Here is a 23,583-nt window from a genome sequence, read left to right as displayed (position 1 = left end):
GATTTCAAATCATCAATACTTATACTCTTTGTTTGAAAATGTACAATTTGCTATTTCTTAATTTCAAAACTTTTTGTATATCGGCAATAGCCAAATTAAGTATAGAAATTGTTAGGTCCGCTACCATTTGTGTGGCATAATGATTCCCATATAACTTTCATGTGTAGGTTGGAGATGTAAAGCATACGGTCACAGAACTGGTGACAGAGAGTGTCCCCTCTTTACTCATGGTAATGCAGTAATTGAACATTTCAGAGTGGTAAGTAAAATAGGAATTTTTTTAGCAAAGTTTTCACTCAGATTGTGTGAATTCATTCCTGATATTAGAAATTTGTACTGACAAACAGAATAGTGGTATGGACTAATGTGGCATACACGTACATTGTACATGTACACGGTGGGCAAAACAGGGAAAAGTAGGGTTTCATCTTTCTTCCTTCTAAATACAGGTGACTGTCATAACAAGTGATTGTTCAATCTGGATACAAAATGATCACTCATCAACAGAACCTTGATTGATCATATCATCACATTTCAAGCTACTCTGCTTGCTGAATAAAATGTCTTTTTAAGGGGGCGCTGCACCCAACACAGTGTGTTTTGCACAAAAATCAATTTTTGCAAATATTCTTTCAATTTTAATTAATTTGTTAACCCAAAATTGAAATATTTGTTGGGTTCAACTTTAAAGTGTAAGTCCCGCATAAATTCAAAGTTAATTCTGCTTAAAATGAACCTTGCTACCGTATTCCTCCGTTTATAAGACCCCCCAGGATTTTTTTATCAATTTGTAATTGGCTGTTAGTTCGTTTATAAGACCCCCCAGGGGGGGTAAACCCGAATTCTGACTGGAACAATAGAGCCATTGTCATGTAATGAGACAAGGATATCTGCGATGCCTATGCTGCTTATCAAAGTCACAAACAAGTGTCAAAGTGAATTATCAAACCTCAAAACACGCACACTATTGTTTGGAACATGGCAATCGGGAACGGTTCTATCATTTTCTGGCGATAAAACTACACTTGGATTTCGCTACCTAAATGAGCATTAAAAGAGTCGGATTTTTTAGCGTCTCGATCTAGTACAATGTCGTCTTTTCGTTACTGTCATTTTGCTACCATCAAAGTAAGCAGATTTTTCAACATCTGATCAAGTAGAATCGAACATTTCGATGCAATTGGGCTACCATAAAATGAACATTTAGGATAGTCGGGTTTTTGGACTTGTCGATCAAGTACGATTCGCTCATTTCATCACGATCAAACAAACACAATTTACGCTCATACAAACACAAAAAAGTTTGGGTGTCAGTAGTTGTCTTTTTGGAGACTGTTTGTGGCCCTTAAAAGGGCCGTTTCATTTTTTATCGACGAAGTTACGTAACTGAGGTAGCTTATAGAGTTGGGAGAGGCAAAGTTGACGTCATTTCCGTCAACAACTTCCGTAAAACTATTTTGTCACACCACGTGATCACCACTTCCGTAAAACTATTTTGTCACACCACGTGATCAGTGTTATCTAACGACTATAGCATACCATTCACGCTGCACACTCACTATCAGCGAAAATAGTATTGTGTTGGATTGACATATAATTGAACTTAGAGCGTACGTGTGAGTGTATTGGCTTACATGAAAATGCGATAGACAATGATGCATTTACTTTAGAACGTCCATGCTCGATCAAATTGTTTTTGTTCTGTCAGTGCAAATTACGAGATTGGTGGATGTGGATGGACATCTTGCGTGCATTTGGTCTTTGTCTGACATGCATGTCGTTTCGATCTCTTTTTTTACTGTGCAGGGGAGAATAAATTATGTTCCTCATGGGTTTCAAATATGTAAAAAAAAATACGAAGTTTTGAGTGGATTTACGATTTCGTTTGCAAAATTAAGCGCGAAAAATTTCAGCTTCCCATTTCATCGGCGCGACCGTGCAAGAAACCTCAGTCTCCTACTACCTCCGAGGCTCCATGATCACATGTTGTACCACACGAACATGAAAGGCCTCTGAAACACTCAGTGTGTAAGCGTGTGGAAATTTTCGTAGTGTTTTTTCTCATTTAATTTGGCAAATTATCAGCAAAAACCTCAATAATTCAAGGTAACCCTTTCTTCTCAATCGCTTCCTGGAGTTTCAAAGTCATACCAACGAAAATGAGTGAAAAATTTCGATGCAAAAATCGTGCATCGGCGAGAGTAGAGACTGAGAGTATTCTTACAGAAATAGCCCATGATTCGAGCTTGGTTTTCGTGTTTTTCGTTTGAATTTTGGCCAAATAGTCGCTTTTTAGCGGGTTTTGAAATTTTTAAAGCATCTAAAAACATTAAAATGACTTTTCATTAACAAACGAAATAAAAAACTGAGAAATTCAATTATTTATCTACAAAATAAAAATATTTTTGGCAAGTGAATCATGCAGCTAAAAAGTGAATAATCAATGTTTTGGACGAGTACATAGTGTGAGCGATTTTCGTGGGGATTTCCCGACCGTTCGTTCATTGCTGTGGGGCTCGAATACGCAGTCAGTTTCTGTGAAACGGGATGAAATTTTCTTTCAGGCGAGGCGTTTCAAGTTACTCTTGAGAAAAGTTACTTATTTATCAGTTGTTGTTTAACTGTTTCATGACACACGTTTTTGATTCAATCACTTGTTGACCTGAAAAACAACGATATTTAGTACTCTTTTTCAACAGACTTTTTATAGTAAGTAGCCGCGGTAACAGCTGTCAAAATACTATCGTTTTCAAAGTACATTTTGAGTGAACTTTGTAAATGAAAGCTTGTAAAAGTAGCCTTAAATCACTTAAATTAGAATTATGTGTTACTTTCTGGTTTTGTAATATGTAAATAAATAAAGAAGTTGATTTCTTTTGATCCTTTCCACTTTAATAGTGGTATTTTTTCCTGGTTTAAAGTTACTAATATCCTTAACCCTTAGTCTCTACAATCTTAGAAAAAAAATGAAACGATTGATTTAATTTAATAAAAAGAAACTTATTGTGACACAGTTCAGTCATTTTCATAACTCTGGTTCAAAATTCAGTGTGCTATACTCATATCTTGGCAGTGCTGAACTCTAAGTTCTGTCATAGTATCTGCAATTGGAGAATTACTTCACATAGAATAATTTGTAAATGTAAATCAGTGCTGTTGAAGATTATTTAATTGTCAGGGTGTTGCCAAATCTTGTGTGTATATAAGTATGTCCGGTTCTTAGATGAGCTGTATTGGCATCGAAAGGAATTTGTTAATAACTGACAATGTAATTAATACAATCAATTTTGAAATTTACTCAAAACTTTTGAGACTGAATTTGTAAATTTACTAAGAATTTACGGAAGCTAGAGGGGAAACAGACATAACAGTGTGATGGGCGGACCAGAAAGTCCATGGAAATCAAGCAGGTTGTTCTTACATGAACATTGCTGTTTGGTGTGTTGATTTGTAACACGTACACTATGCTAACATGTTTCAACACCCAAGGAAACATTTGCAACTTTATAGTCAATGCGACATATTAATAAAATTATTTTAATTTTGTATTGGAATATCACAAAACAATGTTGTCATCATCGCAGTCCAGCTGTTATGAGTAAGCATGTGTACTTGGCTGGACCGATCAAGTTTCTGCAAAAAATCATTTCACTGTCAATGACAAGCTAAAGTGACGTCTTTAATAAATGTGTCCATTCAATATCCAAAGAAAATCAAGGCTATCAATGACACGAAGAAAGTTTGTCAGTCCCCACGGACGAAGTCTTGGGGGACTTATAGATTGGGTCATGTCCGTCTGTCCGTTCACGCAGACATGCCCTGGTCAATTTCTTTCAAACTTTGCACAAGGATAGTACCCTACCCCATACAGATGCACGTCGATTTGTTTCACAATGCGATCAAATTTGGCCGTGTTAGACTTGGAAGACTTTTTAGTTTACACCTCCATAGACTCCCATGTACGGTATAAGGCAGTTCTCCATAGACTCCCATGTATAAGGCAGTCCTCCATAGACTCCCATGTAAAGGCAGTTCTCCATAGACTCCCATGTATAAGTCAGTTCTCCGTAGACGCCCATGTATAAGGCCAAGAAAAATAAAAATTTAGTTTCTCATCGTTTTCTAGTGCAAAAAGGATGCAGTGACACAGTTTTTAGTCCCCACAGATGAAGTCCAGGGGGCTTATAGATTGGGTCAGGGTGTCCGGGTCATTGTGTCCGTTCGTCCATCCGTTCGTCCATCCTTTCACACAGATATCTCAGACATTTTGACAAAATGTCACGTGACCTTGGTGACCGTTGACCTCAAATATACGTATTTGTCCATAACTCAGTAACCACAAGTGCTACACCCTTCATATCTGGTATGATGGGAGACCTTATGACGCCACATACTGTACCTCATTAATTATGCACATATCTAATTTTGAGCGAGCCAATAGAGCTAGAGGTCTGATTTTTGGTATATAGGGATAACTTAGCAATACAATTTTTTCATACAAAATGTCATGTGACCTCAATGACCTTTGACCTCAAATATACATATTTGTCCATAACTCAGTAACCACAAGTGCCACACCCTTCATATCTGGTATGATGGGAGACCTTATGACGCCACATACTGTACCTCATTAATTATGCACATATCTAATTTTGAGCGAGCCAATAGAGCTAGAGTTCTGATTTTTGGTATATAGGGATAACTTAGCAATACAATTTTTTTATACAAAATGTCACGTGACCTCAATGACCTTTGACCTCAAATATACTTATTTGTCCATAACTCAGTAACCACAAGTGCCACACCCTTCATATCTGGTATGATGGGAGACCTTATGACGCCACATATTGTACCTCATTAATTATGTGCATATCTTATTCTGAGCAAGCCAATAGAGCTGGATGTCTGATTTTTCGTATATAGGGATAACTATAGGATAGAAATTTTTTGACAAAATGTCATGTGAACTTGATTTTTTACCTAAAATATACGTTTATGTCAATAAATAAGTACCACAAGTGCTATGTCCTTTATATTTAGTAGGATGGGAGACCTTATGACAACACACACCTTTACCTCATTTATTATGCACATATCTAATTCTGGGCAAGCGAATAGAGGTAGAGGTCTGATTTTTGGCATATAGGAATTTATTAGCAATACATTTTTTTTTCAAAATGTCACGTGACCTCAATGACCTTTGACCTTGATTATACATATATATGCATATCCCAGTAACCACAAGTTCTATACCCTTCAATTTTGATAGGATATTAGACCTTAAGATGTCACATCTTGTACCTCATTTATTATGCGCATATGTATATCTTGGCTGGCCAATACAGCTAGAGGTCTGATCTTTTTTCCCAATTTAGAACCATAACTTAGACATGCCTCATGTGTTTCAAATTGGAAACAACGACATAGACCTATGTGCCCATAGATCTCAACATATCAATCCAGTGATACTTCTTAATGACCACATTTCCCTGCCCCATCAAGACTAATACTCCTATTACTATGTCTATGTCAATGACTTGTTTAGAATTATATTTTCGTTTTAAACTACAGTTCTTTGATGCAGTGTGGTCGTCTTGCAATCCATCATCACGGCAGATGTAGTGCATGCAATACACAGTCCACACTGTCCAATCATGCGTGCATGTTTTCCTGTTATAATTCAATTGGGTCAGAATTTTGTAGCAAGGAACATACAAAATCTTGCAGATAAATCAATTTGGATGATCTATGTACATCTATGCAAATTCCAAGTTTGGTGGACATGTGAAAATTATGTTTTTTGCCTTCATGTACAAGATGGCATGTTTACCAAGCTGGACGCTCACTGCTAAAAAAACAATAGGTTTTATTACAGTTTCACATTTCAACCCTTTCTTTGCATCTTTCTCAGCAACATTCCCCAAACCTCTCTCCTTGCATCCCTACCGCTAAATGCACTGAGGAGCACAGTGTCATCATTGACGCTATTTTTTGGTCAGCGGCATGATTTGGTCTGTTTTACTGAATATGTACGGTGAAAACAGTACCTCGGCCTGATTGCTTTAGCAGAGGTACAGCCGCATCATTTGCTAAAAAAACCGACGTGACCTTTCTGTGCCATGCCAACTCTTTGAGAATGGATTAATGCTTTCTTCTTTGCCTTCAAGTAGTAGGTCTACTTCTTGTTGACTGACAAGTCACGATCGATGATATTCGAAAGTAACCGTGCCCGGTATCTGTGCTGCATCTGGCTTCAAACTTTCAATTTTGCAACCATCTTGAACAACGCCTATTTCGATCGTGTATGTTGTCTGCATCTCAGCAACGTTCATACGGCAAACCAAGTTCTAGCTGATTGCGATGGTAGTTAGGCATGCCGACAGCGAGAATGTTTTTAATAATTACTTTTTTTCTTGCCCATGACGATCGTGCACTGTCTTATGACTTGTCAGAAAATAAAGTCTACGATAAATCGACGCATTTTTAGCTACTATAGACTATAGTCTAGAGAAGCTATTGGGATGGGTATCCGTCCGGCGTCCGTCGTCAGTCTGTATGTATGTATGTATGTATGTCCGTTTGTGAGGCGTCCGTCCACTCAAATATCTTGAGAACCGCAGTACTTACTGATTTGATATTTGTTGTGTAGATGAAAAATAGGATTTTGAGAAACTATTTTTTTTAATTTTTTGATATTGTTGAAAATAGGCAAATTAATGCCAAAAAAGGTGTTTTTGGTAAAAAATCTTCTTCTTCATAACCGCTGGTCAGACAGCTTTGTTATTTGGTATACAGGTCCCTAGGGATAACCCAACTAAGATTTGTTCAAATTGTGATGAAATATGCAAATGTGTATTTTTAAGGAATTTTTTTGTCATTTTGGGTCAAAGTTTGACTTACATTGTATGTAATTCTTGTACTGTATAAACCCTATCAATTCACCCAGAAAAGAATAATTAATATGATTTTAAATAATTGAATTAATTAGGAAATCATCAAAGCCAAAATAAATTTAGTGTGGAATTATCAGAAAGTTCAACTTTTTTTGACAGTTCATAGTGAATTGAGGATTAAATCATGTAAAGGCAACTTTCCTGAATCCCAACTTTGATATATTCTGAACCACCATTTATGTTATCTAAAAGAAATTGCTCATAATAGTTTGTCATGATAGGGTGGTCAAATAACTAGAGATAGAGAAAGTTCTAATTTCCATTTATGGTTGACTTGGTAAGGATAAAATAAGATTACTTTTTGAGGAAAAAAATAGAGTGGTCAATTATAAGAGTGGTCAAAGTGATAGGGTTTTATGGTAAAGCTCTGCTGTAAGATTCCTTATGTGCTATTTATAGCAATTATGCAATCTGTGTAAACAGTGCAATGAAATTGTAACATGATTCCTTATAATGCTTTTGATGACCTTGAACTTCTTAAGTTTCAAACATTTGTCTTTTCAGTGTGCTTTCTCTGAGTACGTACAGTCTCAACTTATTCAACAGAACTTACTTACAATGTTAATTTGAAAGTTAAAATGTGCTTGGTTAATAGGATGAAAGTACTGATATTAAAAGATAACCAGCTCAAGATTCTTTATAACCTGACAGATGTATGCTGTTTTTTTATGACGTAAATCTTGATTTAAGCAAGTCTTGTTTACTTTAATTAGAATGTAATTAACTCTCGTTTATTTGCTATTATAGACTAATATAGTCTGATGAAATATGCAAATCTTATTTTTACGGAATTTTTTTCCATTTTTGGTCAGGCCATCCTGAAATGAGCTATCAAAGATATCCACCTTCTTCATCAATACATGTGTCATAAAAGGTTATTCTCTACATAACACAGCAGAGCTCTGTCAACTGTTGAGTCGCTTGTTTTTTCAAAACCGCTGGTCAGACAGCTTCAATATTTGGTTTACATGTCCCTAGGATGACCTTAGTGAGATAATTTCATACAGTTAGGAAATACTTAATTTTGTATCCATGTCTATTGTAGCTTCAGGGACTTTGGCCCTATGTTTATAGGATCTTGTGACGATGTCAGGCAATCCTTTTGTCGCCATTATCAATAGAAAATTGGGGACGTGTGAATGACACGAGCTTTGAACTTGCTTCGCTCAACTTTTACACTTTTGTTTTCATACTACCGAGGCAAAAGACTACGGCACATGAAAAAGTTGTACTTTAAATGGTGTGCTTTTAAAGATTTTTGCAACAGTTTTCTATCAGGTAAGGTATCTTTTGTGATCATTGTGAATAGCTGCACGTTTTCTCTTGCGTTCAAATTTACCGTATAAATAACCAGTGAAAATAGAATATCATTGGTATCGTAAAATCTTTCAAAAAGACTAGATGACGATATCAACTTCGATGGGTTTGACTTCGATGAAGAGGGCAATTGTATGGACAACCGAAACGCGATATCCAAAGTTTCTTCCTCACATGAACTGAAAATTCTTTGAATTTCTTCCGTTACTATGTTTCATCAATTTTGTAGTTTTTCTCATGTAATGAAGGTATTTATTGTTTGATCGGCATTTCATGCTTGTGTGTGTCCTTTTCCTGAACTAGTCCCAGCAATGAGTAGAATGATAGTGTAACAGATTTTCAAGATTATGCATGCTTTCGAAGTTTTGCGAGGGAAAAATACCCAACTTCATAAACGGCCCTATCAGTTAGAAGAAAAAAGTGCATGTTCGTACCATATTCTGAACAGTTGATCATAGATGACTGAATTCCACATCAAGAGACATTTTGGTCATTGATACAAGTATATACAATGCAAGATCCGAGGTACATGAATATTCCACATTGATTAAGGGTCATTAGCATAGAATTTTAATACCGAAACAATGCTCATTAAGGTAATCTGCATATTTGAATATCATTATACCTCGGATCTTGCACTAATAGTACAAGTAATAAAAAAAACTTCAGGGTTTATTGCCAAAAATTAGATACATCAAATAAGCAGATTGGAACAGCAATCTTTCGTCTCGGCCAGCCGATGCTTCAACACTTTACCTGTTTGAGCCTGCCTGTTTGTAAGATCACATTTCGTTTCGAGATACGGTTAGACTTTTTGAAACTAGGAGCAAAATAATAAAACTCACGACGTGTAATCGATCGTTTATTTTAAGGAGTACGGTAAATGAAAATCGTACATAGAAAACATCGGACGGACACCATCCCACTGAACAGAATTTTACCTTGACCTCATGCACTGACACCTTTGACCTATTGCGTAAATTGACCAATCACAGCCAGCAGAACTTTAGGGCCTTTCCCTTTACTCATTGTCTGACCTTTGTGGCCATGCTATGGGGAGCTAGCTGCTGCTGGGGAACGTACTTGTTGCAACGAAGTATCGTGGTGATTATCTATTCACGAAATACGAAGATTTATTGCTATCGTATTGTTTAGTAAAAGAAGGTATGGCAAATACGCTATATTTCAAAACTTTTGGATCTCCATTAATTCATACTTGTACAGATTCGACTGCCAGTATCTATGTAGCATGCGGGGTAGCATCATGATTCCATATCACAAAGTATGAGTTGTCTGTAGCATGAATAAAAAAAATCATTGGCATATAATTTGCATAACATTGCATAAATTAGCATAAATTAACCATGACGTTCGATTTCAAGGTGACATCCATTTATTAGGACCCCCCCCCCATCTTTTTCGTCATTTTTGGTTCTGGAAAGGGGGTCTTAGAATCGTAGGAATACGGTATATGATTTTACAATCTCTACTTTCAACTTTTACGGCCCTGATACGGCTTTTGCGGCCAGAGGTTGTACAGCGGAAGGGCCCGAGCGTGCGAGGGCCGGTGCGCAGTACGACCAACGGCCGCAAAAGCCGTATCATGGCCATAAATGTTTTATCATATACCTTATGGAATGATAAATGTGTACTTATTAACATGATATTAAGCATTGTTTTGAGATAACAATTCAAGCGATATCAAAAATTCATCGCCATTTATGTCAATTCTTCAGAAAAGCATTGGCCGCTTTGCATCGCGGATTGACATACATAATGACATCATTTGTTTACCTGTAGAATTCTAGATCACGTAAAGCAACATACGTCATCAACAGATCCAGGTTGAAAATGAGGTGTAAAAGAAAGACAAACATGTGATGCAAATTAGTGTCATTCGGCACGCACTTAAGATTGGCCTATGATGGATTTCACTTGAATTTGAATTTAGAAATATTAAATGTCACCGGCATGACTCCACTGTCACCACTACGATCTGAGCGAGCAGACGTTATCCTAATCTCGTGCTGGCTTTATGTACGAATAAAATGTTTGCTGATAGCAACGTGCCGCTAGTAACCAGAATTGAGGTAGTTCACGTAGTTCGAAAATGCACACGATTGACCATATTTGGAAGTGCAGAATTCGCCGCATTCATCCATATTTGGGCACTGGGCTGGGGCGTGATACATAAAAAAAATGCATGGATGTGAGGGTGCTTTCTCCCATAGCTTTACAAAGGCACGTGAACATAGGTATATAATAAATCTAATAAACAGATCATCCCAAGAAACACGCAGTTAAATACCGTAATCCCTCCATCAATTCGACTGCTCCATTAATTCGACCACCCACTATTTTTTGGATAATTAATTATTTTACAACCTCCAATTGTTCGACCCGTGTTTAACTGCATTATTTTTTTCCTCTATAATTTGACCACAAGTTTGTTGGCCTTGTATCAAAGTTACAGTAATACTGTAACTGTAAAATAAGGCCCAATTCTGAGGTACTTCTTTACCTTAATGTCAAAGCCTGCCCGTTCAAATTCACTGACCGGGCAATTTTCGAAAATGCTGGTTTATGGGCCTGTTTTACCTCTGCTATCAGTGCTAAAACATTATTTTAGCATCAGCAGAATGAGCTTTCGTCCAATCAGAATGGCGCATGGTAGCATGATATAATAGAATTAGCATTTTTGGACATGCAAACAGGGATATCAAGGATAGCTGTACTGGTTAGTATGTAACCCCAAAAAATGCCATGACGTGCAGGTGCTGAAATGATGCATGCGGTGACAAGAAACTGTCTTTTATTGGCCTAATGCCATGACAACAGTGATACTCAAAAGTTTGGTGACCTATTGACAACTGGTTTCGTTCTCAGAGTTGTATGAAAATTTTGATAGTCATCATGACAATGACCATGACCTCAGCACGTCGAGACTAGACATACTGTAGCAGTGCTAAAAATAGACTGTAGGGAGGAGGCATATTGTCCGTGATTGATACATTATGATCAAAATACAATGAAAATGCGTTTTCATTGGCCATCATTTCCTGTGGCTGTCATCCAAGTACATCAGTTGAGATATTGAAACTTTGTTGCAAAGTTCCACCGAAAGGTTGTCTTTGTAATTTGCATAACAAAGTCATAGTCTGGCCTTACTGTGTCCAACTGGATTTGACTGCAATTTAGCTAGTGCCAAAGTGACAGACCGGACATGAAAAGCCAAGTACTGACTGAATTTATGTCCAGGTCTTTGGTAGTCCATGTGGGCTACATGGATTTTGGTAGCCCCAAGGAAAAGTTGGTAGCCTGTGGATGCGGGACTACCGCTAATTTCGAGCCCTGATAATATACAGTACATTTACCAGTCCGGGTTATGTCCATAGAGAGGATATTACGATTGACCAATCAGCGAACCTGTCGCCGCCAACGTCATGAATAATTAACCATGCAATCCTTGGCTCGCAGATTGTAATGAGTTCGGAACTTTCGGCCAAATTTCACCCTTTTTTTTTAGCACTAGGTAGTTTTTAGATGTAAACGTAATGCACAATGTTCAGTACGGTCGAGATGGCGACTGACACTGGTGGTTATTACATCGAATATACTTCTTTGGATGATTTTCCTGGCCAGGTACCGCTCCTAGAAATCAGGATTTGACCCTTGTAAATTTACAGCAAGTTATTTGTCGCCAAATATCGCCTATTTTTGGTCAAATTTAATTTAACCTTTCCATCTGTAGCATGGAGAATGTTTCAAGCTTTGCAACGATGGGTCAACTGTTCTTGTCAATGATCGGAGCACGATGGAGCACGATTTTTTCGATCACCATGCATTTCCCGGTACGATTGACCCTTCCCTCAGAAAAACGCGCGCAGAATCAATCGCCGAGAAGTTAGCCAGAAGCTGGTAAGAGTACGAAAACCGTCCAATAACTCTTTGTCGAACATGGTCTAGGGTAAAGAAACTCAGAAAACTATTCCTATTCGACATGGTCTAGGGTAAAGAAACTCAGAAAACTATTCCTAAAGAAATCAATACAATTTTTAACACGGTAGAACGTCGCAAATTGACTCGACACCTCCGGGTAGCCAACATTCTCACTCGATCGGTCACGGTGGATCTGTCAGGTCAGATTGCGATCTCAGCATAACATTTCAAAGTGAACCCACTTAACCTTTAACCGTCATTACATATACAGTATGTGATTGGTTCTTGCCTTAACCTTATTACATATACGGTACGCCATTGGCTTTCCCCAACTATCCTCTATATGGACATAACCCGGACTGTTTACTAGAACTGGGTATAAATCATTTTCCCTGAGACTAAGGTAATCTAATTTATTCATTGACACTGTATGTGTTTGTGCATTGCTGTACATCCCATCAGCATTTTTAACTCCCATTTGTCATACATTATGGCAACCTTGAGGTCATATGGTGTGAAAATTTATATGTGTATGTATATGTATGTAAGTCTGTCCATCCAAACCAAAACTTGAGAGCTGCGGCACATGTTACAAAGCTGATTTTTGGTGTTGTGATGCCGTATGTGATATAGATGTGCTGGTCTTCAAATAAACATGTCAGCATTGTAAATACATGTATGCAAATGAGATAGAAGAACACTGAAAATTGTCAAAAATCAAGAACTCAGGAACTACTCATCTGATCATTGTCACACTAGGTTTTTAGGTTCCCTAGACCACATCGTTTAACCACCGTACATGTATTGTTTGATGACAATATTGACTATTTCCTGTTTTTAATGAATTTTCTTGTCTCAATTTTTGCCATTTTGTCAAAAAATCTTGTTCTCTGAAACCAATGGTCCGATTAATTGAAATTATTTCGAAATTTGCATATTCTTATTTTGGGGCAATTTTTGCCATTTTTTGCCATAAAATCGCAGGTCATTATGAGGTGAAATATTTCATATCTGATTAGGTTTAAGATTGCTTTGCTGTGGAATTTTCTTAGTAACCCATTCTGTAGGAATGCAATGTCATGTGTGTTTGTAACCATTCTGTAGGAATGCAATGTCATGTGTGTACTAGTACTTAGTATTCTGTTAACTTGACCACAGTGTCATTGACACTTTTTTTCCTATTGTTTTTACAGACACATGAAGATCCAATGCATGATTATATTGTTCAGAACAGACTGAAGAAAAAAGAGGCCAGGTAAGTGTTCCTGCAATATGTCAAATCAGTAATTCAAAGTTTTGGTATCAAAATCAAATGAAGTGTTGAATGTAAAATATTTGTTTGAGCAAAATTGAAAGCCAGTTACTTACTAAAGTTGACCTCCAGTACCTAAAGTTTCAGACCTTATTAGTCCCCACGGACACCGTTCGGGGGGACTTATAGGTTTGGTCATGTCCGTCCGTGTGTGCGTGCGTGCGTGCGTCCGTCCGTCCGTCCGTTCACGCAGATATCTCAGACATGCCCAGGTCAATTTCTTTCAAACTTTGCACAAGGATAGTACCCTACCCCATACAGATGCACGTCGATTTGTATCACAATGCGATCAAATTTGGCCGTGTTAGAGGACTTTTTATTTTTCATCTCCATAGACTCCCGTGTATAAGGCAGTCTCCATAGACTGTCATGTATAAGGCCAAGAAAAATAAAAATTTAGTTTCTCATCGTATTCATATTGCAAAAAGGATGCAGTGACATAGTTTTTAGTCCCCACGGATGAAGTCCAGGGGGCTTATAGATTGGGTCATGTCCATCCGTGAGTCCATCCGTTCACGCAGATATCTCAGATATTTTGACAAAATGTCACGTGACCTCAGTGACCTTTGACCTCAAATATATATATATATTTGTCCATAACTCAGTAACCACAAGTGCTACACCCTTCATATATGGTATGATGGGAGAGCTTATGACGCCACATATTGTACCTCATTAATTATGTGCATATCTATTTTTGAGCGAGCCAATAGAGCTAGAGGTCTGATTTTTGGTATATAGGGATAACTTAGCAATACTATTTTTTTTTCAAAATGTCACGTGACCTTGGTGACCTTTGACCTCAAATATACATATTTGTCCATAACTCAGTAACCACAAGTGCTACACCCTTCATGTATGGTATGATGGGACACTTTATGAAGCCACATATTGTACCTCATTAATTATGTGCATATCTAATTTTGAGCAAGCCAATAGAGCTAGAGGTCTGATTTTTGGAAAATAGGGATAACTTAATTATGTGAGTATGCGTGCATGAGTGCTTCACGAACTCTACAACGTGTGGAGCGGTCTCAGTTAGAAAAATGTAACAACTTAGCCGGCTATTGAACCACTCTTTTTAGAGAGTGGAGATTTAGCCGAGCGGTTCTCTCTGTGGCCTCTCCGCTAGGCGACTGATGCCATATGTTGTGAGTTCGAACCCGATTGAAAACTAGCCGTATTAGCACTACAATATTTTTGACAAAATGTCATGTGACCTTGGTGACCTTTGACCTCAAATATACATATATGTCCATAACTCAGTAAACACAAGTGCTACACCCTTCATGTATGGTATGATGGGACTCTTTATGAAGCCACAGGCGACCCAAGTATTACTGAGTTTTTCACACTGTTTTCTCCATCATTTTCTCTTCTTTCTTCATGCTCTGAATGATCGGAAAAAAATAAAATAAATGGTTTATATAACCTAACCTAACCTAACCTAACCTGTGACTCTTTATTTATTTTACACTCCATTACAAGGACGTATATCTCTCATACACACATGCTGTAATTAATTAGTCAACACAACTAATTATGCTAATCCGTGAACTTATCAGAGGTTGGTCAACATCGGAGAGATAGTGATGTTAAGGATGTACGATCGGAAAAAGTAAAAGTAATGTCAATTTTTTCAAATGGGGATTTTTGAATACCTACATATGTGAATAGTCCAAAACTGGGAAAAAAACATGGGGTCACCGCGCTTGTTTTTTTACAAAATGACATTAAAAATTCAAGGTTTTTCACAAAATCACTAAAAATCAATAAAACAGGTCCTCATTTTCATATTTATATAACGATTGCATTTTCACGTTTACACTGTAAAAGAATAAAGAAATTATAAACCTAAGCTACTTTGAAGATTTTACTTACATTAAAATTGAGTTAAAAAGTCATCATATTTATTTTTTAACCAAAATTGCGACAAATATGCCCCAAATTTTAGGAATTGCAGAGGGTAATTTATTAATTATTGATAGTTTCTACTAATGTCAATTTTCTCAAACTTTGCCAAATAATAGCACTTTTTGTGAATTTTCAAAACCACATTTGTTTAGTGGGTCACCGAGCTCGATTTTTCACAATTTTGCAAAATCTAACTAGGATTTACAGGTTCTGGCGATAAACCATGCTCTCCCGGGTTCGTCGCGCGAGGGCGCTCTTCAAATGCTGCTGACCTGCCGTGGCTACCTGCAGTGGCCCTGTCCAGGCATGGTCATAATTCAAGCCTACCATTAAACTTTCATGAGAGAGAAATGACAGAACAAAGCAAAGACTTTTAGGTTCTTCTACTTTTTAGAGTCTATATATTAATATAGCATACAAAAAATCGCGTAATATTTATTGCCGTGACGCTTATCGGTGGGGATATGGTTGACTTCGCTGCAGGCTATTAGTAAGTTGAACCATGGTTGCACACACTACGTGGAGCCAGGAGCCGAGGCCATGAACTTGGCGTTTCTCCAATACACGATGACAATCGTAAAGGCAAGCCCACAACTGACGCAAGTGTCAAGATTTTCGGCTAGTTCACTCAAATCGACAATGTGACGGCCATTCTTCCATTCTCCGGTACTCCGGTAGGTCTACTAGCGACACAATCATTGGAATTATAACCACGAATAGCGAATCAGACGTCACACTTCTGACTTACGCTGTACAGGCTACGGCCATGTTGCATTTTTTATCTCTTTGCTGAATTCTTGTACCTTCCAGCGTGTTTTGAGGGCACGCTGAACATTTTCTCGGCGCGATTTTCCTTTACCTGCAGACGACATTTTGTACAACGCAAAAACGTTCGAAAAGTCACTATGCGCGCGTGGTTACTATGGATACATTTCTGCGCGGAAATCGGCGCAGTACGCTTATATTTTTCCGATCGTACATCCTTAATGAAAAAGGAGAAGGTATGAAGATCTTGGGAAACATGTCCCGGGGACGTCCGTAAACCTAGTGGACGCTTATATATTCATGATATGCGCAAACAAACACTGCTCATTATTCAAAAATAAACGGGAAGTTAGATCGAAAGGAACGCTGGAAACGCGCATGCTTTTCGTTGCCAAGTGCCGAATTCTAACATAACTAAGTAGACATGGTCCTGCTCCATGTAACAAATGCCACTCAGAAAGTATCGACCGACCAAGCAGAAAAAGATCGCCAGAGTTGCCGTTTCATGAGTTTTTCAACAAAATTATATAGATGTATGTTTCACGTCGTCGTTTTCCGGGAGTGCATATACCAAGTATAATTTACAAACCATGTCGTGATTCAAGGCACAATGGTGACACATTAGCAGGAGCACACACTGGAGAGTTTTGGCCAGCACTGTGAATTTTTTAAACCAGTCACCTTCATTTCTCTGCACTCGCTATTAACTCCATGTCTACCGGTAACATATCGTTATTTTCTGTCTTAAAGTACGTACCAGCAACAGGCCTTTGACCTCAAAGTCGGTTGTTTTCTGGTATACGGTAGCAACCAAGCTCATGACTAGAAAGACTGTACGGCGTCAAAGAGTTAAGCTCGCCGGTTACTTTTTTCGCATAATAAAAGAGAGTTGGTCGCTACATGGAGCTAGTTTCTAGCTCCATGGTCGCTACTAGTCTGATCGATTTTCAATCGTGCCTTATGCTGTTAGTGCACAAAATTCCCGAAAGAAGCAGCGCACGGGCTATAAAACTTCGTTTGTACTGTTAGGCTAGCTTTGGGTCCATAGCTGTGGTGTTTTCGGACGGGATCATGGTTTTGACTTTAACGTCACCACCACAGCCATGGGAACGTCCATGTTCTGCCCGACAGCACGCTTGTCGCAACTTTGTTTGTCGATATTTCGAAAATTTTCCTCCCAAATTGCCAACACTTTAAACCAGTCACCATCGTTTCTATTCACTCGCTATTATCTCCATGTCTGCCGGTAACATATCGTTATGGAGAAGTTTAGTTACACGAAATTACGTTCCATCATCAGCTGATCAGTGATAACCATATGTCGCGTACGTATAGAACATACGTTCGGAACGGCAAACAACACCTCTACACATACAAAATGTAGTCATAATTACGTGTAGTATTTTTTAGATATTCTTGATGATTTCCGTGAATTTAGACAAGAAACCTTGTAAACTATCACGGAAAACATCTTTGATATCATAATATTTCGTATAGTTTGCACCAGCGCAAGAAGTACTTGCTATATGATTTCCTTACATGAACCATGGGTCTATTTTTTACATCCATGCATGAACGAAATGTTGTTGTCTCATTCCACTTGTTATCTGACGCCGCCCCAAAGAGTTCTCCAAACCATATAAAAAACTGTATCGGTTGATTTAATTCGAGGATACGAGCTAGAATATTCCTCATATAAAAATCAATGTTTCTTAAAACTTAAACGAATTTCCAATGTTTGTGAGAAAAAATACAGCAAAATTATCGAGAACGCACAACTAAACTGAAAGGCAGACGGCCGTCCCTCCACCCACGGACGGTGGGCAGACAAAACCTTAGCAACACCACCCGATTGAGAGAACCACGCTAAACCACACGAACTTTGACCCTAGTCAAAATCAGACTTGTCCCTGGGAAATATGTTTACAAGTTTGCCCACATATAAACAACGTAAAGGTCAAAGGTTTCAACTTCCGACTTCCTGCTTTACGGACGTCCTCATGCCATGAACTGCAGGCAAGGCACTGGCAGGGTTTGCACTGTTCGCGACCATTTAAACGTTTGAAATTAGAGTAGCTGACTCTCCTCGGCATCGAAATACATTGGCTGCAGTAGATTGTGGATAAAAGGTCATGACTGGCCGCAATTTGGTAATTTCTGAACACATTTCAGGAGAGCTTCTTACCTTCCCGTTTTAGTAACCATTCCTATCTTTCGCGATGTTGACCAACCCGTAAAATCCCTGATAAGTCCACGGATTAGCATAATTAGTTGTGTTGACTAATTAATTACAGCATGTGTGTATGAGAGATATACGTCCTTGTAATGGAGTGTAAAATAAATAAAGAGTCACAGGTTAGGTTAGGTTAGGTTAGGTTATATAAACCATTTATTTTATTTTTTTCCGATCATTCAGAGCATGAAGAAAGAAGAGATAATGATAGAGAAAACAGTGTGAAAAACTCAGTAATACTTGGGTCGCCTGTGATGAAGCCACATATTGTACCTCATTAATTATGTGCATATCTAATTTTCAGCGAACCAATAGAGCTAGAGGTCTGATTTTTTGGTATATAGGGATAACTTAGGAATACAATTTTTTTGACAAAATGTCATGTGACCTTAATGACCTTTGACCTCAAATATACATATTTGTCCATAACTCAGTAACCACAAGTGCTACACCCTTTATATATGGTATGATGGGAGAGCTTATGACGCCACATATTGTACCTCATTAATTATGCACATATCTAATTTTGAGCTAGCCAATAGAGCTAGAGGTCTGGTTTTTGGTATATAGGGATAACTTTGCAATACAATTTTTTTGACAAAGTATCACATGACCTCTGTGACCTTTGACCTCAAATATACATATTTGTCCATAACTCAGTAACCACAAGTGGTACACCCTTCATATATGGTATGATGGGAGACCTTATGATGCTTCGTACTGTACCTCATTAATTATGCATAAATCTAATTCTGAGCAAACCCGTAGAGCTGGATGTCTGATTTTTGGTATATAGGGATAACTATAGGATAGAAATTTTTTGACCAAATGTGATGTGACCTCGATGACCTTTGACCTGAAATATACGTTTATGTCGATAAATACATAACTACAAGTGCTATGTCCTTTATATTTAATAGGGTGGGAGACCTTATGACAACACACGTTTTACCTCATTCATTATGCACACATCTAATTCTGGGCAAGCGAATAGAGCTAGAAGTCTGATTTTTGGCATATAGGGATTAATTAGCAATACAAATTTTTTTCAAAATGTCACGTGACCTTATGACCTTTGACCTTGATTATACTTATATATATGCATAACTCGGTAACCACAAGTTCTATACCCTCCAATTCTGATAGGATATTAGACCTTAAGATGTCACATCTTGTACCTCATTATTATGCGCATATGTATTTCTTGGCTGGCCAATACAGCTAGAGGTCTGATCTTTTTTCCCGATTTAGAACCATAACTTAGACATGCCTCATGTGTTTCAAATTGGGAACAATGACATAGACCTATGTGCCCATAGATCTCAACATATACACTCCAGTGATACTTCTCAGTGACCACATTTCCCTGCCCCATCAAGACTAATACTCCTATTACAAGTGGGGACTATGTCATTGTCAATGACTTGTTTTACTTATTCCTAATTTGAATGTTTAATGAATGTTCTTAATTAGTGTGATATGTCCAGAAATACTGCATCAAATTGATGAAATGTACAGATGTTGAACTCTCATGATCAGTGCTGTAAACGCGCGGTAAGACATTTAGCAGTATCATTTCAGTTAGTTGCTAATTTGCCTATTTTAGTAAGTTTTTTGTAATTAGAGTGATATGTCCAGACATATTGCAGCAAATTTGATGAAACTTGGTAAATATGTTGATCTCAAAGTGTTTTAATAGAATGCAATGACATCTAGCAACATCCTGTAGATTAATTATTAATTGACTTATTTAATAACCTTTCATAATTAGTGGCAGTCCAGATTAGCTTTCCGTTTTCACCACCATGGTACTGTGGTACAGGGAAAAAAATGTTTGTAATTAGTGATCTCCCTTACGAAAATTAAAGCCTTGCGGCAAACACTTCTGGTAAAGTCTTCATAATTGCCTGGTAAGTTTACCACAACAAGTTGTGGTAAACTTACGCATAGCTTGAGATTTTCGCATGTTGATGGATTTTGCGGCGCACATATTGTGGTATGCTTACCACGACACTCATGCATGTCCTGGTATGTTTGCCACAAAAGTTTAGGCTTTGCAGATTCTTTTTTTGCGGTATACTTGCCACAAACAGGATTTACGGTATACATACCGCTATTGAAGCTGACCCTATGGGTAGCCCCACCCCCAGTAGCATACCCCTACCCTTCACACTTTGCCACGATCACTTACACTCTAGCTATTCATTCTTGTGCTCATGTAAGTTTTCAGAATGTAGCCACAGGTACAAACACTCACACACATTCACAAACTAAAGAAAATCTTACCAGGTTTTTCATTGAATTCCTACCTTACATTTATTGCAGATGGAAATGCTAAAAATACCGTCAATGACGCTGTACCTTCTCTAATGTGTGGCCAGGTCAGGTAATTGGTTGTTGGCATGGAGTTGTTGGTAAATAGTTGATGATGTAGGGGCATGAGGTTGGATATGGACCCAAAGAACCCAAAAGATGATTAAATACATCAATCAAAAAAATTCTAAGCTACAGTATAAACTGCCTAAAGATAGTTCAATGTGGAAAAAAGTTAAATAATTCAGAAATAAGAATTAACAGTCCAAAATAGTAATTACGCACTTCCTTACTGACCTGAGTGCATGTGAAATACACAACCTGGCATCTGTAAATTAAATGTATACCAAGTGATCATTTCAAGTCACTTTTAACTGTTTTTAATGGATTTTCCAAAGAGTCCTGTGGAAATGATGAAAAACGCTTATCTGGTCTTGTGTTTGTATAACGTCATGGCTGATAATTGTCATAGTATTGAAAAAAAATTGAAAGTGAAGAAATTACTGTTTTTAATAGGTATATTTTCCTTGAAATACATGACCGTCTAAAGAATATATGCTAAAAGTGTTTAAGAGTAAATTTCTTTTCAAAAAATAATTTAATCTGTGACCAAAGGATTTTATTCTTTGAGTTTACAAATTCAAACATTGCATTTGTTCAATCATCTTGTGCAGTGCAAAATTTATAAAATGACTGAAAAACAAAAAAAATTGGCAGAATTACAGTCTTTGTGATGTAAAATTATGGGTTGACATCACGATAACTGTTAATCTGTTTGAGGTACTAATATACTATAATTTAAAAAAGAAAAGTTCATGCAGAAACGGTAACATATATTGTCAGCAATGTAGTGTTAATTTTGACTTTACATCAAATATGCCTTTGCTGGATACCAAATATATAGGGCGAAATATTAAAATCAGCCATGTTCAGCAAAATCCACACAACAGCATTGATCCTTTTCTAATTTGATTTGATTTGCTTATGTTATCCTTGTATGACAGTCAGTACAATATGGAACTTGAACACAACACAGTGAATAAGTATGCTGTAAATGAAATGGTGTGGCTGCATCCACATGCAGCAATGGGAGTGCCTTTGTCTCTCACCCCTCATTTCCAACCTGTCCCACCCCTGAAAAAATAGTTTGGTCTTATATTTATATGTTAATAATTTCTGTATTTGTTAAAATGTGCGCATCTCAAAAACTTTTGATCATAAACATTTTCATTGTTTTTTATAGCTGACCAGTCAGATAACCTGTTTATTTTGAATATTTGCACATTTTTCCTCAGTATTTGACATTTTCTGAATACCTTCTTATTCAGTTTGTCATTTTCTAAAAGTTTAAATGCTCCATTGTGTGGTCAAGCTTTCCACAAGCATCAAATGTGTTACTTCATATTGGAGGGTCTGCCTCTAGAGGGCGGGCATCATGAACAGTGTTTGTTGGTTAATTCCTCCACGTAAACTTCTGATTGTACTGTAAACATTGAACATGGCCGACGTCCGATTTTCCTGTCTAAAACTTTCACTCATTTTCGTTCATATGACTCTGAAACTCCAGGAAACGATTGGGAAGAAAGGGTTATCTAGAAATATTGAGGTACTCGCTGATATTTTGCAAAATTAAATGAGAAAAAATGCATTAATGCCGACAGGCTTACACAATGACAGTTTTCAGACTCGGAGGCATATGATCATCTCTGCAGATTATGCAACAGGCCCAGATCACGTGAGGCCATGAGGGGATATCCACGCAACTCAGTACCAAACACTAGCGCTCACAGAGTGAGCAAACACAAAGTGAGTACCCCTAAACGTCAGCTCAGTAGTCTGTAATAGATTGTAGTCAACTAAGAAACCTTGGAGAAAGGCTTAACACTGTGACTATGCCGCTAAGTCCCTTTTGATTTTTGTCATAGCTCAAAATCGTTCTCCCACACTTTAACCTGAGCCATGAACACCCCCACCAGTTTATGATATGACCCATCACAATGGCATGACATCAACGGATCTTGACAGACGGAAGTCTTGACAGACGGAAGTCTTGACAGCAGCATACTGGTTTTCAACACTAATACCTTCTCTGTCTATAAATAGACACGAGAAGGTAACAAATGACACAAAACAAAAGAAATCAGAAGTTCATCAACAGTTCTTTCACAGGATATCTCCCTTAGTCCATGGCATCTTCATAACAAAGTTTTGGCATATCCAACCATATATTGGGAACAGTTACTTTTGATCCAGTTGATTGTTCAGTGTCTTGGTTTACTTTCCGTGGACTACAAAAGGGCTAAAACAAAAAAAAGAAAAGCAAGAAAAGAAACATTAATGTAATCACATATACTAGCACAGTACAGTAGACAAAATGCCAAGAGAACAATCTGCTAGTCAGTATGTAATTGCAACTGCCTTGACATACCTTTCACAATTAGTCTTGCACATATCATGAAATGGAGTCCAGGTCACTAAGATATTTCAAATGGTACTTACACTTATATAATTGGCCTTGGCAATTTTGGTTAGCTCTTTTGGGACCAATGTGGGTTTATGAGATTGGTGATGTAGAGTTGTCATCAGTATTGCTTTTTCTCAGCATCCGTTGCCACAAAGACATGTCGTCACTTCCAGCTACAAATAAGAAAATGCAATGGAATAAAAAGATATGTAAAGGAAAAAGTCCCAGCGATTATGTTTGGTGATTTTGACTACATGTGACATGAAAACTAGTTTTAATACTATATCTGTGAATCTAAATTACTTTTAGATGGGGGAGGACAACGCTACCAATGACCCACAGCTACAGAAAGATAGGACTGAAAATATTGTAT

General features: G+C 37.6%; 1 protein-coding gene across 3 annotated transcripts in view; it reads left to right on the top strand.

Moving 5' to 3' along the window:
• The window catches only part of LOC139117579 (retinitis pigmentosa 9 protein-like), a 70,633-nt gene that overhangs the window by 26,746 nt on the left and 20,304 nt on the right, over positions 1-23,583 (top strand). For 2 of the 3 annotated variants that reach the window (XM_070680815.1, XM_070680816.1), the window contains exons 4-5: positions 168-259; positions 13,403-13,464. In XM_070680815.1, the coding sequence (XP_070536916.1) occupies positions 168-259; positions 13,403-13,464 (154 nt within the window). Of the gene's footprint in view, positions 1-167; positions 260-13,402; positions 13,465-20,758; positions 20,883-23,583 lie in introns of those variants that run through there. The other variant, XM_070680817.1, reaches the window with a different exon arrangement.

This window comes from Ptychodera flava, chromosome 18, assembly GCF_041260155.1.
Source record: "Ptychodera flava strain L36383 chromosome 18, AS_Pfla_20210202, whole genome shotgun sequence".
NCBI classification, from domain to species: domain Eukaryota; kingdom Metazoa; phylum Hemichordata; class Enteropneusta; family Ptychoderidae; genus Ptychodera; species Ptychodera flava.
This window is presented reverse-complemented; position numbering and strand designations above follow the sequence as displayed.